Below are 17,388 nucleotides of genomic sequence, written 5' to 3' on the forward strand. Positions count from 1 at the left end.
TCTTTCTCAGGGTTGACGCCGTAAGAATTAATCATAGACCGAGTAAAGATGCATTGAAATCTCTAAATGCTTATTAAATTGAATGATATTTCGGTTTCATGAAGACATTTTGCTGCGCAGTATGGATTCATTTCATTAATAAAGATTGCATTTCTAACTAATTAATGATAATTTATACGCGAAATGAAACTTTTATTATGTGAAAGATATTATTGAATGTTCTCAACTGTTAAGAAGGGCTAATCTACGATTTAAAATATAATTTTTTAAGCTATTGTTTTAGACGTTACACACTCATAGATAGATAGCACAATAAAGACAAAACGGATAAAAAGAAAAAAGAGAAAAGCGACGAAAATTAATAAGTTTTATTTACTGCGCATAGCTGCAAGTATATAAGAACTCATAAATAAAGTTAAAAATACAGAGTATACAGTAATAAATATTAATGAAAAGAGAAGACGAAAAAGTTTTAAAAAAATTTCATTACAAAAACCGGAAAACAAAATAATGAAGAGATATTATCTCTTCAACAGCTTACATGATTATATCAGCAAAAAGGAGTGCTTTCCAATATTGTATTAATATAGCCGATGCGAAATATATCAATAGTATGATGATAGATTATAGATTTCAGTTGTATTTTGTTTTGTTTGTTTGTATGTTGTGTTTTTCCTATTGTGTTTTGTTCTGTATTTTCAGTTTTTTTTTTTTGCTTGATATGTTTCATTTCGCATATATTTCTAAATTAATGTATTCTATTTTTGTTTCAATTGTTTTTGAGATCTCTTCACTCCATTGTATCAATATATTTTGCTTTAGCTATGTTGATACGATTTTGGAAAGTATTCCTTTTTGCGGATATAATCGTGTGAGCTGATGATGAGATTCTATCTTTTCTTTATTTCATTTCACGGCCAAATTATGCGCTGGCAGTTTGGTAAACAGGAAGAGATGCGTCATTTTCAGTTGTTAACCTCTTCGAGACGGGCGTGTCATATATACATTCTCAGGGTGTCAATAATAGTTAACTTTATTTAATTCACCACTACTTAGTTCGAATTAAAAATTGTATAGTATCGCTTTTAACACACAAGGATTGAATGTGTTAGATTTAAAGCAAAAATAAGTCTGACAAATTAGCCATTCCCAAACGTAAGCTACCGCTTTTTATTTTTTACTCTCCTGATTCTGATTCCGTACGAATACATTTATGACTCACCCGACCCAAAAAGTTTAAACGTTTGGCAAATCCTCTTTCATTGGTGTTTGATATGACAATCAAGTCATAAAGAAATCTTCATTTCATTTGTTCATTCATTTATTTTGTCAATAATTGCTTATACTAGTAAAAAATAATGTTATTAATTAAATTAAATTAATAACATAATGATTTGCATCTAAACTAATATCATATATACATTAGTTAATAACTAATAATATATTTGTTACATAATTATTAAGATTATGTAACTAGTAGTTCAGTAAACCGGAAGAGTTACGTAATTTCTAACAGTTAAGCAGTTAACAATTTATTATTTATATGTAGTTGAAAAGACAATCAAATAAAAAAAAAATTTATTTTTTAGATATTTTTTCCTTTTCTCAAAATCACGTGAAAACCATCGCAGTAATTCCAGTAACAAAAAATTTAAAAACGCGTTTAAGTTTACAATTAAATTAACACAAATAAAACGCGTCAATAAGTAATTATTTAAATGCGTTATTTAACATTCGCATGTTATTACACAAGTCTGAGTTTTTAAAACCACGTGAGAATGTGGAGCAATAACAGCCTAAAAAATGGGCGAAAAATAACTTGGATTCATGCGATGAAATCGGCACAAACAAAGCGCATAAAAGAGTGATTATTTAAATGTGCGATTTAAACTCGCGTGTCATAATAATCTCTTGGTAAAAATATTTTTTTATTTTAAACAATCATTGAACAGCCGATCCAGCATCTAAAGTTCGACTCAGTACCCTAAGAATTTTAACCCAATTCCGAAGACAACGTAACTCCTGGATCTAGTATTGGGAGAAATTAGTCTTCGTGGAGGACATTTTGATTGAACTAACCCGCATTTGCGTTACATGGAGAAGAAGACCACGAGAATCTCCCACTGTCAGACTGACGGCAAGGAAACTCTAGTCCATGATCCGTCTACCACTGAGGATATTTCACGTCAGCACTGTTTGTAAAAACATGCGATTTTCACAGAGGTGCCAACTTGCTCCGCTGTGTAAACTATTATTTCTTAGTGGTATTGGAATTTATGTTACGTTCTGTTTAGCATTTTTCATTTTAAGTAATTTTTTCACAACAACGTATCGAAAATTCAAAGTATCATATCAAATGCAAGTATTTTCCAATTTTGCAATACTTCAGTTATCTCCTGGTGACACGAGACATGGTGACTAGAGGGGCAGTAATTATACTCATTCTACAAGATTTACTATTTTATTCGCTACCAATTTGGTAAAACCTTTGCAGAAAGTGGAACAGTTGGCATCTCTGTTTTCATAATCACGTGGAAAAGCCTAGAAATAACTGCCTTTAAAAAACTGAGGGGAAAAAAAGGAAAATAATCATTAAAACCAATTTTAATTTGGCGTGACATACGTGTTACGAGAATTATGTGAAAATTCTTTTAATTTGAAAAAAAAAGAATGTTTTCACATCAAGCAAATGGTTTTTTAATTTTGCGAATACTTCAAAATGCTTAGTAAAAGATAAAATCATACCTTTCAACAAGCTTTCAACATTAAAGTTTCGTGGGAAACAGATTAATTAGTGATAGCGAACTGAAATTTTTCAAATTATATTTTTAAATTCAAAAATTTTTTAACAAGACTTTCAAGCTAGCCCGTTTCTTTACCAGATCTTTTATATATTTTTTAAAATTATTTTTACGTGGTAGTGAACAAAATTCTTATAATTTGAAATTTTTAAAATATTTATACATCACCTTTGCATACCTGTCAACTCTTCCGGACTTTCGGGAAGATTTTATGTTCATATTTAAAGTGGTAGTAATTATATACTATTTTTTCGTTTATAATCTTAATTTTTAAATGATATTGATCACCACTATTCTTACAAAAATTAAGCACTTATATGAATATGCGTTACTATCTTGGTTGTTAACTTAAGTTTTCTCAAATACAACGTATTTGTTTGCTTAAAATTGAAGTTTTAATTCCATTTTAATACCACTGGGAAAAATAATAATGGAAGGGATTAAAAGTTGGCAGGTATGCCTTTGTTATTACTAGAAATTTTTTTATCAGGAAATATGCTTATTTCGTAGTAATTGAAGGTTAAAGTTAAAAGTTTGCTACCACTAGAAAAAATTTTTCACAAAACGAAATTGTCATATCTGCCCCAATTTACCTACATAAAATACATTTTTCGTAGCTTTAACTTAAAATTTTAAGCTAAAAAACGAATTGGTTTTTTTCCCTGGTAAACGGGCAAGTTGTTTTGTTTTGTTTTTTTCTTTTTAGGTAGTTTCTGCTTCTTTATTTTTAATGTGAGATTTATTTATTTTTTCAAACTTGTTTCAGATTTTCCATATTTCTTTCACACATTCTAAAGTATCATTTGAAAGAAAACAGTTGATTAATGCCCACAAGTGTCACATTTCTCACGGTTAATCTTGCTTAAAATTAGCTTATCTTTACATTGATAGCTTTGATTTATTCACATCTTTCCCTAACATCCACTGGCACTCAACATTTTTAAAATCCAGAAGAAGCTACAGGTCGACATGGCTTTCTTTTGGATCATAACCTTGTTTGTACTACAGTTTAACCATGGTAAGTTACTGCAGTAATATTTTTTCAATAAAAATAAATAATAAGTTCTGCGACACAATGCCTTCAACTTACAATGTAAAGAGAAGTTCAACGGCTGATTTTTCGAACAATCCAATTCATTCCATATGATGTTATAATTCTATGTTAAACAATTATTTTTTATCAACATTTTGAATGATTTTATCAGAAAAACAACAAACAATAAAAGCCATTAAAATCTTAAAAAATAAATTCACGATTTTCAGAAATTAAAGGAGCATTCTTACTGGACATGATTTGGCCGGTCTCTCTAAACTGCATCAAACTGATTCTCTTTTTTCCCAAAGCATATTTAAGATAAGATTTCGATTCAAGAAAGTTTTAATAAAAGAAAGCAATGGAAACAACTTTGAAAATTCTTTGCATCAGGCTGAAGAGTTTATTTACAAAATAACTGATTTAACACACTTGTTCTTAAAAAAAGACATGAACGAAATATCTCCCCTCTTCTCTCTAATATTACATTTCATTGAAATTTTTAAACTCTTTGAGAATGGCAACTGCTTAAACCATTTTAATGATTTGGAATGTGTTCAAATTAGCTCCGTGTCAGAGAACTTGCTCATTGTCTTACTTATTTATTTATTTTTCGCCTGCGTTCTACCTAATAGCATTTTCTAAAACAAATAAAGCCATTAGTTTACTAAAGCCACATAGATTCTTATAAACAAAAAACTATAATTCTTTGCGAAAATATCGGTATAATTATTTACGAAATTAAAAAGCAAATGTTTTAAAAAGGTTTAGATACCTCAATATTCGTCGTACTACCAACTTTGGCCATGTTTGCGAAATAAATGGATTACCATTACACATTTATATATTATAAGATTGTAAAGGTTAAATTTTGTCGCTTGTCTACATTTTAAAAACATTCAAGGATTCTCTCAGGCTGCCCTAGTTTGTTTATCAAAACTAAGTAATATTTAAAAATTAAGCGCGTGTTTTGTTCTTTATGAGTGAGGAAGATTAGTTACAGAGTAACACAAATTTGAAATTACATTACGTTTATTTAGTTATACAGTGCAAAAAAGTAAACAATTTATGATATGAATTAAATAAATTAGACTAATACCACATAATTTAGTTTCTTATAACATCTAGAAAATTTGGTTAGTTTCAAACCAATTTTTGAGTTAAAATTATGAAGTCTTTATCTCTTATTGAAACAGCAAATTTAAAATGAAATTTTAATTTGGCTGCACATTAGCGAGTGCGACTTTAGACTATACATTTTTACTTAAAGCGACCCTGTTGTTTAACAGGTTGAATGCTATGGAGGGTCACCGGTGACCGGCACTGAGTTTGTTCGTAGCATTACGGGAATCAACCCAAATCAACCCAATTGAATAACCAAAAGCTTGTACTTAATTAGAAAGCTCTTGAATAATATATTATAAAACATTGAAAAATTATCAGACCTCTGAACTTATTTGGCTTTTGTTGGAGATTTTTAAAAAATATTTGAATTAGTAATTTGATTTGAAATTACTTTGACTTCCAAAACATTTAAATAAAAGCATTTAATTTCAAGCGTTTTTATAAAAGAACTAAACGGCTTGCTGTATAACAAAATTTTAAAAACAACTACTTAATTTCAATTTCGCTACCACTATAAATATTGTAAAGAGCACTAACATCCAATATTGCAGCCCTGCAGTTCATTAAACCAGACCGGACTACTTACGTCTAAACGCAGCATTTTTTGATATTTTCAAGTGTTGATAGATAATTGAGTTTTAAAACATTACAGTTCAGCAATTTCAGATCAAAATATCCTAGTAATGGGTAATGATTTACAGAGATGCCAACTTGCTCCGCTTTGTGAAATAGTATTTTCTAGTGGTGGCGAAATTTAAGTTACTAGTGGGCTGCACCCCCTGCTCGCTAGCGCTCGCCAACCCTCGAAAATCGCTACGCAATCTTATATGGTTTGCTTCGCAAACCAAGCTCGCTTCGCACGCTACTAACTTAGGTACATTGCAAATGCACAAAATTCTAAGAATTCAAAACAATCATTCAAATCCAAATAAAAACTTTTTTTTAAAAAAAAATTACATATTTTTAGTAAATACTAAGTCATTAAAATAAATTTGAAATCAAATAAATGACATGTAATTCATTAAACCTATCAGAAATGTGCTATAGTATAATTCGTGATATAAATCAAAAATCGTCAAATAAATTCGTAATATATAAATTCGTGAAAAAAAGCGCTTTCGACAAAATACTAAAATAGAGATCTATCGACTAAGACTACTCACTTCTGCCTAGCTTAATAGTATGAGATTGCCGCAGCTGATGCTCTCTGGTTATTGCAGTTTCCGTTTTTAAAAGCGCTATATGTTGAGCCACCTCAGCTAGATTTCGCATGTGACATTTTTAGCTGCAATCATTGGTCGATTTTCTAGCATTGTCATTCGGGGAGTTGTAATGAGGCTTTTTTTGTCGCCGTGTAAGAGAAATAGTAACGTGAACAAAACAAAGCAAACATTGCCACCGGCGGAAAAGAAATACAGCCAAAATTTGGGAGCCACGTAAGAGAATTATATATATTAGATTTTTAGCTTCGTATTTTTCATTTTAAGTAATTTTTTCATCACTAAATATCAAAAATTTTAAGTATCATATAAAAATGCATCGTTAAACAATGGATATACATACCTGCCAACTTTCACGCATTTGGCGTAAAATTTTATTTCTATATTTAAAGTGGTAGTAAAATGTATGCTTTTTAAATATTCCTTGCATTTATAGACGTAATTTATTATCATTTTGACCACCGCTATTTTTCAAAAAATTAGGCATGTATATTAATATGTAATATTGACGTGGTAGTTCGCATAATCTTTTTCAAAATACAGCATTTGTTTCTGCCTAAAATTGTAATACAAGTTCTATTTTACTACCACTGGGGAAAATCATCCTCGAAAAGATTAAAAGTTGGCTGGTATGGATATACTGGTTACTCTTTTAAAAAGTAAGCCTAACTATCCTTATTTAACGAATTTTACAACATAATTCGCTACCACTTTATTAAAACTATTGCACAAAACGGAGCAGTTGGCATGTCTGGATTTATTATATGATAAACAATAATGTCTTCTTTTTTAATATACGAGTACATTTCTCGAATGAAATGTTATGAAATCGTTGTTTATTCTTGGGTAAAGTTAGAATTAGTGATAAGAGCATACCTGCCAACTTGCCAGGTCGTTGAAAAGGATTTAACAAAATGATAGTAAAGCATCAATTTAGTTTGGAAGAATTTTTAAAAACAAAACTATTAAGGCATTTATAAGCATATATTACTTACTTACTTTATTTAAAAACAACTGGGCACCTGGGCCGCTGCGCGGCCCCTATCCCATTCATCATGAAATTACAACAATGAGGTAAAAACATTTTGAATATAAGCAGTCGTTGTGGTAGCTTTACAATAATATTACCATGATAGATGATTAGAGAAAATACAAACTTGAACAGATATATTTACAGTAATTGCCATGAAAATATGTACAGAAAATATAACGTTGATTTGAAAAAATTACAACTTGAACAAAGATATTTACATTAATTGCCATAAATATGTACAGAAAATTGAATATGAGCATTAATAAATGATGATTATGTATATACAAAAGTCGTGATTCAAGAACGTGAAGATTTAACATAAATTTTCGACAAGCCTTAGTGGCGCCATCTAGTATGCTCAACTTTAATTTGAAAGGGCAGTATGCAGTATTTATTTATAATCTGTGTGGGAAATTAGAGTTCTGAATAATAATAAGAGTTCAAATAAAAGTTCAAATCAAGTAAAAAAAAGATGTTACTGTGCAAGAGTGGCTTCCCCCATAATCCTTTGAAACAGTTGAAGCACTTCTTGATTTTTTAAAAGTTCTTGCAATTCTTTAATTATTGTAACCAGCCTTTGAGCAAGTCCTGTTATTGTTGGTGGTATGGCACGTGTTCCCCTCCTGCGGGGACGGGCTCTGCACCCCGTGTAGTTGGCTGTATGAGAGTCTCCGCAGTTGCTGCACTTAGGTTGTGTATTTTTATCTTTTTGGCACTCGTATGATCGGTGTTTGGAGGCGCACTTTACACATCTTGATGGTGAATTACATGATCTTTGACTGTGGCCAAATTCTTGGCAGTTGTAACACTGGATTGGATTTTGCCCGCCTCGGAACCTTTCAATACTGACCGGGATACTTTGTATATTGGTGATAGAGAAAATTTGTCGATTAACATCTGTTTCTGTGAGAATTGTAAGAAAAAGTGGGAGGAGCCTGTAGGTCCCGCCCACTTTTCTCTTAAACTGAACTATCTTTTGCGTTATGATGTCTGACTTCGCCAGTTGCTGGGAGATATGATCAGTACAGAATCCGACTGGAAGACCACGAATAAGAACTTTTATATGCTTAATTGGTTGAACTTTTGCTGGAGTTGTGGGTGGATCTACAGTTGAACTGGAATCCTCCTTGGGTGGGGCTACGTCAGTATCAGATATAGATTCAGATGGTTGTAAGGAGGTGGCGGTATCTATCGGTGAAAAAAGTTTACTTTTCGTGGTCATGATTAGATTTGCTTCAGCTTTTTTGACATTTTTTTTCTTTTTCTTCTTCTTTAAAGGGGGTTCTGCAATATTTTTGGTTGAGCTTTCTGAATCTGTGGTTGACTCATTCCCCGTCTGTTTCAAAAGTTGGCCTCCTTCATAAGTTTTCATATCAATGACATCAATTGGTGTTGTCGGTATTTCGAGCCTATTTGGCACAGGCATGAGAAACTGCTCCAATTGATTTAGTTTCTCAAGTAGTTCTTTATTTTTCCTTTCATCTTCTTTAATTCTTCTTTCCATGTCTGCTAACTCTTTAGCCATTTTGGTTTCAAAATCCGAGCATTCCTCATCTGACGTTGAGCCACGTGCAGGTCTTTCGGTCAACCGCTTTCCGCCACGTCCGTGGTGGTGATACGTAGCCATTGTTGCGTGATTGCAAATATTAATTTCAGCAGTGATGTTAACGTAAATTGAAAGCTACTATATCGGGCAGAATCGTTTAACTTAACTTGCATCTACTCATACTCTTAAGTTAATTCAGAATTAGAAAATATACATGATTTGCAAGAGTATGAAATAGGTATTACTCACTCAAAAGACACCAATGAAAATCCGAAAGCTCTACGACCTCCTAAAAGCATAAATTGTTCTTCCACATCACGTCAGAGCATCAAATTGACTCGCACCCACTCGATCTATTCGCCAGAGTCGACTGGCATAACTTCAGCCATGTCCTCATCCTTATAAGCATATATAGCCAACTAATAGTTCTTATTTACATATTTTTTTAAATAATTCGTGGTAGTTTAAAAATATTTTTAAACTTTATACTTCAAGATTTAATACGTCAAAACGCTAACGTTGCACCCACTAAAAGAATTATTTCTCAACGGCAGTACAAGTTATTACGGCAGTAAATTTAATTATTTAAAAACAATGAGTAAAAAACATTTTGAGTTAAGCAACATTATGGTTTATTACGAAACAGCATAGCTTCCAAGTTGTATGGTTGTTGAGAAATAATTTTTTTAGTGGTTGAAACATTAGGGTTTTGGCCCTATTAAATCTTGAAGTTTAAAGTTTCAAAAAAAAATTTAAACTACCCCCACGAATCAATAATTTAAAATATGTAAATAAAATTTATTTGCTGGTTATTAATGCTTATACATGTCTTAACAGTTTTATTTATAGAAAATTCTTCCAAACTTGATTGTTGTTTTTCTATCACTTCGTAAAATCCTTTTCAACGATCGTACAAGTTGGCAGGTATGAATTGGGTAATGGTAAATAAAATAAGGTAAAGTATTATTTGATCCACCTTCGAGAAAATCTATAATAATACTGTACATATACCACTTTTTTTCTTTTTCATATCTTGATCATAGTCACTCTGAAAATGTCCCTTACCAGCTTGATTCACTGAAACCATTTCTATAAAACATTTTGATTTAATTTACTTTACTCAAAAGTAATTGTGTTTTATTATTTTTTATAGAAGTGTTTGCAAACAATCAAATGGAAAATGAAGGTAATAATAATTCTAATTATTGTACTTTTTTAATAAAAAATAAACAAATACATTGAATGTGTGACTTATATATATTTCAGGTTTGTTTGAGGGAGATATTGCTGGCATTGACCCTTACGCATTAACGGTATGTTTATCTTGTCTACACGATCTATAAGTTTAGAATAAAGCAAAGAATTCAGCGGCGGTATAGGTTCATTGCGTACTTAATACGTTAAACATCACTGAAGTGCAGTTCTAAAAAAACGGATCACCCTGAATAAATTTTGATCTAATGATCGTATTTTCACGTTTTAGGACTTAATCTTAAACACTAAGCATATTCTTTACGTAACAAAGTCAATGACATCGGGATCCAAGCGTCTGAGTACATTACGATGTAACATTTTAGGTATTTCTTCGCGTTCAGATAACTAATCGATAAAGTGGTTTTTAAAAATCTAAATTCGTGCAACGTCAATTTAATACCACTGTTGACTTCTAATATCTTTTCAACAAACTCAAAAAATGTGCAAAGTTATTTAGGCAAATGAACGCCATCACTTTAACTTATTTGAATCCATTAGTTTATTCATTAAGAAACGAACAATTTTAATAATTTAAGTCTGAAACACGAAATGAAATGCTGTGTCAGTTTTCTTAGACGCAGTTTTAGCGGAGTCCATTTTTTATACACGCATTTTAAGCAGTATCCATTTTCCTGAACACGCGTTTCCAACTGTATTTATTTTCTTAAACACGCATTCCGCCGAGCTGCTTACAAAATAAAAAGCTTACCGACGATATGAAAGACATAGTAAGCGCGTTGTTTTAAATGGTGAAATTTTAAAGAAAGTGTGTTGGCGAAATTTCATAACATTACGGTTGTTTCACAACCGATTTTGAGTCAGAAATTCCGAGCTTTGCAAGTGCTTACTATAGAATTTTACTTTTATGAAATAAAACAAAGTTTTGTAGGTGGGTTCTTTCTGTTTAGAAGTAACTATTATGCATTCATAATTAGAAATGAATTTTATTATAATTTTAGTTTCATAAATTAGCATTTATCACAATTGAAATATTCATGAAGAAATATTTTGTGATATGTTAATCAAATACTTTCTCCTAAATATACATATAATCTATGGTACTGTTTAAAAATAATATTAATAAAGCAAAATAATTTTTTTAGAAGAGTGCTGTGAATAATAAAGATAAAAATGTTCTATTCTATGAAGTCTAATGGAAAATCTATTGTTTAAGCGTCTTATTTCAGAATAAAAACGTAGAGCAATATAGCAAAGGTCATCTTTAGAAAATATATTTAAGCAAATTTTTAAATAACAATAAAGTAATATTGAAACCATAAAACTGATCCCATTGATATGGCATGCTTTTTATAGGCGCTTTTGTTGCTGAACAAGGAAAAATGTTGAAATTATTTCTGTTCAATTCTTCCGCTAAAACGCCATATAAAAGAAAAATGACAAATTATTGAAACAGGTTTGTCGTCGAGGTATAATAAATTCATTTTATTCAGTCAAATAATAATAGTTATATCTCCCTTTTTCCATTGTTGTTCAAATCCATCAATGTGATTCGGAAAATTTCCAAATCTAATGTCATTTTTTTAATAAAAACTAACTAGTATTTTCATTTCAATTCTATGATAGAATATTTACCTAGTATATTCTATTTATGAATCAGTTTGGTACCGCGAGACTCATTTTGTTATCTGTTTATTATTCTTATTCGTGTAGTTGTTAATAATATTTCTCAATGTTAATATGGTTATTTCTAAACTCCAACAGATGGCGCTCTCTTTGTACTAATGAAAAAGGATTATTTGTATCCAGTTTCATTTCACTCTGCGATGAACATCATTCCTTGTTTTTTGTTATTAAATATACTTTGATGAAAGCGTGGGCGACTCTGTTCCACCGCCGTGGCTTAGCCATAGGTGCCCACTGGGTAATGATAAGAGAGTAGCAATTCTGGCATTTCTGAGGCTAATGGGAAATAGACCCAAGTACACGCCTTTAACCAAAAAAAAACTTTGATGAAAGCTTTTGTTATGCTTTAAAACCCCGTGATCATCGTACTTAACATATGTAAAAGCAGTTAAATAATTATTTATTTAAAATTTAACTTATTATTTTTAATTTTATGGTTTGCGAGACAGTTTTGTTACTTTATTATCTTTAACTAATCAAGTTTTTCAGAGTACCTATCCAGAAATGGATATCTGTTTTTTCTAACAAATATAATCATCATCATCATCAACATTTATCTGGGCACCTGGGGCCGTTAGCGGCCTTTTTCGCATTCGTCTTGAATTTTGATCTTTGGGGTGGTTCTTTCTGGTAATTGGATTGCAATTGAAGTAAAAGGAAATTAAATATTTTGAATTTTAGATAAAATTACGTCACTACAAAAATGAGCTGCCGTCGGTCTGAGGTTTATGTCTTCTCTTAAGTTTTCAAAAGTAAAAATTTCGTTGAATCCTGCGGTGTCACAATTAATGGTTTTTTCAAAAAATCTGAAATTTAACTTTGCTATGTGATGATCTAAAGAATCTATGTTGAGGTCGCGATGTATGTTTTTATTTCTGATAAACCATCTTGCTTTTGTTATTTTCCTGAGGATTTTGTTCTGGCATGTTTTGAGTTTTTTAAGGAGTGATGTGGTGATGTAACAAATATAATATAATAATATACTTACTAATAAACTTTTTTTCTTAATAAATATATTAGTAATTACTAATTAACAGAATTCAAAATACTACATTATACAGAGATGCCAACTTGCTCCGGACAGCAAATATATATTTTAAAGTGATAGTTTGTCAATTGTGATTCTTGGTTTAATAAATTCAATTTAGTAGAATTTTATCCACCACTATTTCTAAATAATTCGTAGCATTATATAATTCACCACTTTGTACTTCTTATGTCATACTATACCTTTTAAAAGGCAAGCAAAAATAGTCAAATATTTGCGAAATTTACTTTGAAGATATTTACCGTTTTTTTAATTGTTTTGGCTTGTCCGGAGCAGTTGGCATCTCTGCATTATACCTTACAAAAATTCATAAGTATTACACTTTGAAAAACAAGTGCGTTATTATTGATATTTGACTTGACAAAAAAAGCATAACACGAGGTAGATTTTTTTTTTAAGTATCTGTTTTGTTTTTAGTAAATCCTAACTATAGATAACTGTTATATAACAAAAAAAATACTACAAATTTTAAACTTGAAAATAATAATTTAATTAAATTTTTAAAAAAACGAAATTGTGTGTTTAAATTATATATATTGCAGGATCGTAATGCTGTTGTTGACGTAGCAGAACTATGGCCTGATGGTGTCGTTTATTACGAAATTAACTGGAGATTGCGTAAGTAATTAATTATACATAGAAGGGAAAACTTAATTGATTCATAAGTAGCTCTTATTCTTTGTTTAGGAAAATTAAATTTCAATAATTTAATGTAATTAAATCCTTTTTTCCAAATTTCGTAAATAGAACTTTAGTCAACAAAAAACTTTTTTTAACGATGTGTTAGATTATATTGTCCAACAATATTAAATGTTTCTTGTACCTTTTAAATAAAATTGCGTGGTTCTGTGTGCACAAAAAGTGCTTGATTCATGCATCAAAACAAAAATGTCCACCACGTAAAGTTTTGATCGAAGAAAAGTCTCCAAGCTTATGTTTAAATTTCTAAATCTCGTTTCGTAAAACACCTAGATCAGTGATTCTCAACCACTGTGCCCGGGACTTTTGTGTGACGCCAAATTCTTAAAATGTGCTGCTAAGTATTAGAAATGATACAATAAAAATTATAATGCTTTTTTCATTATGAGTAAAGTTTAAATTAAAGAAAAGTGTATGGTATATATATATATATATATATATATATATATATATATATACCATACACTTTTCTTTAATTTAAACTTTACTCATAATGAAAAAAGCATTATAATTTTTATTGTATCATTTCTAATACTTAGCAGCACATTTTAAGAATTTGGCGTATATATGTATATATATGTATATATATATATATATATATATATAAATATATATATATATATATATATATATATATATATATATATATATATATATATATATATATATATATATATATATATATATATATATATATATATATATATATATATATATATATATATATATATATATATATATATATATATATATACTTTTTATAATTTTTCCACGCTTTAACCGCGTGAACATCTTTGTTTGCCGCCCTAGAAATTATGCGTGGTACAAATAATAACCACAGATTCGTTAATTTTTTCTAATTTCTTACTTGCCAACTCTTCTAGTTTTCCCGGAGGATTTTATTTTTAGATTTAAAGCTGTGGAAAAATTCATGGTATAACATTTTATTCTTCATTAAATAAATACGATTTAAAATTATTTTAACTACCATTAAATTTTAATAATTTAAACATATATAATATAAGCTTGCAGGCTCCACGGCTATTAATTTCATGATGCCTTTCATTATTTTGTCGCATTTCAGGTTCTTTTCCAAACCACCAATACAACTTTCCTATGTATGTCCCTTTGGGATATTTCATGATGAATGGGATAAGGGCCATTTAGGCCTCAGATGTCCAGTTTTAAAACAACGAACGAACACGGCTATTAATCCCTGCTGTAAATAATTTTAATGAAATTTCTTCTTTGCGTGATTATGAATTGTTTTTAATTTATCGACATTATCTTTATTTTAAAAAATTATAAATTCATTTGTACAAAAAAGCAAAATTTTTCTATAAATATAGAAATTACTTTTTTGATATTTTATTGAATAGAAAGTTGAATTTTTACTCGAATTTTCTCTATTTCAAGGAAACGTGAAGGATATTCTTCAAGAAGCCTTTGATGAGTATGAATCCAAAACGTGCCTCAAGTTTAAAGAACGAACACCAACTACGAATGACTACATCTTGTTTACAATCGTTTCTGGGTAAATATGGTCCCAAAATTGTCTTTCCAACTTCGATTATCAGTATTATATGAAATAAATATTAGGTCTACCAGAAAATTCTGTCCGCGGAAGAACAAGCCCTATAAGATTTTGATTTAGAATTATTCTGTTTACTCAGCCTCTGTAAGCTCTCATTGGTTCATTGGATCCGATATGAAGCAAGCAGATAAGATAATGACGAGAGTAGACAAATCGTCCAGTATACGCACACGAAATATTATACGAAATTAGATTAGTGCAAAAGCTGTCTTTATATTTAAAAAAAAAAAAAAAACAGATGTGCCGCTTAGTTTTGTCAGACACTTTCTTTACAAGTTTGAATATGTATGCCCGTGCCCTTTTGTGTCACATACGCTGTGTCTCTTTAACACGTTGAATGCCATCGGGGTCACCGGTGACCCGGCACTGAGTTTGTTCGTAGCTCCACGGGGGTCACCGGCGAAGCCAAGATTATTAGAAACACATAATTCGAGTAAATTTTTAATTTTTTTAAATATTATTATCGTTACTAAAATGGTTTGAAAAAGTTAACCCGTTTTGTCCCGAATTTATATATTGAAATGATACAAAAAGTGGTTTTATTGAAAAAGTGGTATAATATATTTTCGAAATTAATTGTTTTTTCTACTGTTAGGGCATTCAAAAAGTCTTTGATAGATCTAAAAGTACTTGCTCTTTATAATTCTAGATCTAATCAGAAATAACTAAATCATTGTGGCATCTGAGAATCTTTTAATTCACCCAGATAAATGAAAATGCTGGAAAAAGTTTCCCACCACAATTAATGTTTTTGAAAAAAGGAACTGTCCTAAATATATGACGCTGGGCGTTAACCGGTTAATGTAATATGGAACGCACAATAATAGTTTTATTTATATACACAGACTAGCTGTACCCTGCGTGCGTTGCAACGCTTTCAGTTTGAATTTAAATTTTGTATTTAAGTGTGTAAATGAGATTTGTGATTATGATTTAAATAGAGAATTTTATTTAATGGTGAAAAAACCAGTGATAGTCTCAACAGTTAATTCTCTAGGATATCGTTAGTGCATTTTCAAACAGACATGTATGGTGATGCACACCGACCATGAAACATATTTTGGATGATGATCTGAAATAATTCTGGATCAATGGCGTCATGAATATTTCTGCTGATATGAGCTGACCAATTTGTCGTGGTGTGAGTTTTTCAATAAGCCAAATCATGTGGCAATTCTCTTTTTCTGCCGTTCAATAGAATGCATTAAACACCGTGTCTCTCTAAAAACATGACTTTTTGCAATAAAACCAAGTTTAGAGCTTAATATTTGTTTTAACTCACGTGTGATAATGCATCATGAAGATCCGATGATGTTTGCCTAAGTTACTAAAGCTCTTTAATTTTAGCTCAAGTAGGATTGCTTCTGAATGTAATAAATAACTCTAGCTGTCCATATGCGCACCGATACTTGTAGCAGCACCGAATGAAGTCATTTGGAAACACGAATGTACTGACCTATATTCGCCAAGAAAAGTTTCTATTGATTTGCTTGACCCGATAACAACGTTGATAATGGCTCGGCTGGCGACGTTAAATCTGGTAATTACACTTTGCCTCCAGAACAGCAAATTCCAGCTGTTTCATTCTTAAATTTGAGAGCACTACAAAACATACATAAGTGATCCATTTTTCCGATAATGACGTTTGGGTGAAAGACTATAGTTGGTTGTCGGATCATAGTGAAATGCACTGAGATTCAAATCAGAGTATTGGCAGCGTCTGAATAGCGAAGTGCGTTCTTGATTGATTTTTATTCTTGTATCCCGTTGCTCTGATGTTTCCGGCGAACGGGCTTGATAAGTGCGTAGTTGATTTGTTAACAGTCTTCTTTCCCGTTGCTCTGATGTTTCCAAGGAACAGGCTTGAGTAGTGCGTAGTTGATTTGTTAACAGTCTTCTTTCCTGTTTCTCAGACGTTTCTAAGGAACGGGCTAAAGCAATGTGTTCTCGATTAGTTTCAAGTCTTTCTTTCCGTTGCTCCGATTTTTCTGAAACACGGTTAGTTCTCTTCTTGCGTGCTTGAGATGTTGATCGACTAAGAGCGATTCGTTTAGGCGGCATATTTTTGCAAATATTCTCTTTCAAACAAAAAGAAATGTAGAAGTTGACAGTGGTCGCAAATTTGCTAATTCGAAAATTCACGTATTTATTTTAAATAATAAAAAAGCAATAAAAATGAAATAAATTAAATAAGAAATATAATAATGATAAAATTTAAAACAAAAATCTATTTTTGGTAAAAATATACTTGTGGGTGCCCCTTGACGAAATTGGTAACTTATGTTTATCACCATAACTGTTTGCGCGGAACACCGCGGTAACAGGAATGGCTGCCAAAACATAATGATATTTTAATAATACATTGGAAAATTTCAGCGAGACATCGGCCAA

The 17,388-nt window shown here is 30.7% G+C and overlaps 1 protein-coding gene across 1 annotated transcript in view; it reads left to right on the forward strand.

Annotated features, from left to right (window-relative positions):
- Nucleotides 1-3,694: 3,694 nt before the first annotated feature.
- LOC107446799 (astacin-like metalloprotease toxin 1) overlaps nucleotides 3,695-17,388 on the forward strand; it is a 28,769-nt gene continuing 15,075 nt past the window's right edge. The window contains exons 1-5 of the mRNA XM_087160828.1: nucleotides 3,695-3,819; nucleotides 9,912-9,944; nucleotides 10,025-10,071; nucleotides 13,247-13,322; nucleotides 14,820-14,937. Coding sequence (XP_087016954.1) covers nucleotides 3,771-3,819; nucleotides 9,912-9,944; nucleotides 10,025-10,071; nucleotides 13,247-13,322; nucleotides 14,820-14,937 — 323 coding nt within the window. The 5' untranslated portion in view covers nucleotides 3,695-3,770. The remainder of the gene's footprint in view (nucleotides 3,820-9,911; nucleotides 9,945-10,024; nucleotides 10,072-13,246; nucleotides 13,323-14,819; nucleotides 14,938-17,388) is intronic.

This window comes from Parasteatoda tepidariorum, chromosome 4, assembly GCF_982258835.1.
Source record: "Parasteatoda tepidariorum strain Cologne lab strain chromosome 4, Ptep-v5.0, whole genome shotgun sequence".
NCBI lineage: Eukaryota > Metazoa > Arthropoda > Arachnida > Araneae > Theridiidae > Parasteatoda > Parasteatoda tepidariorum.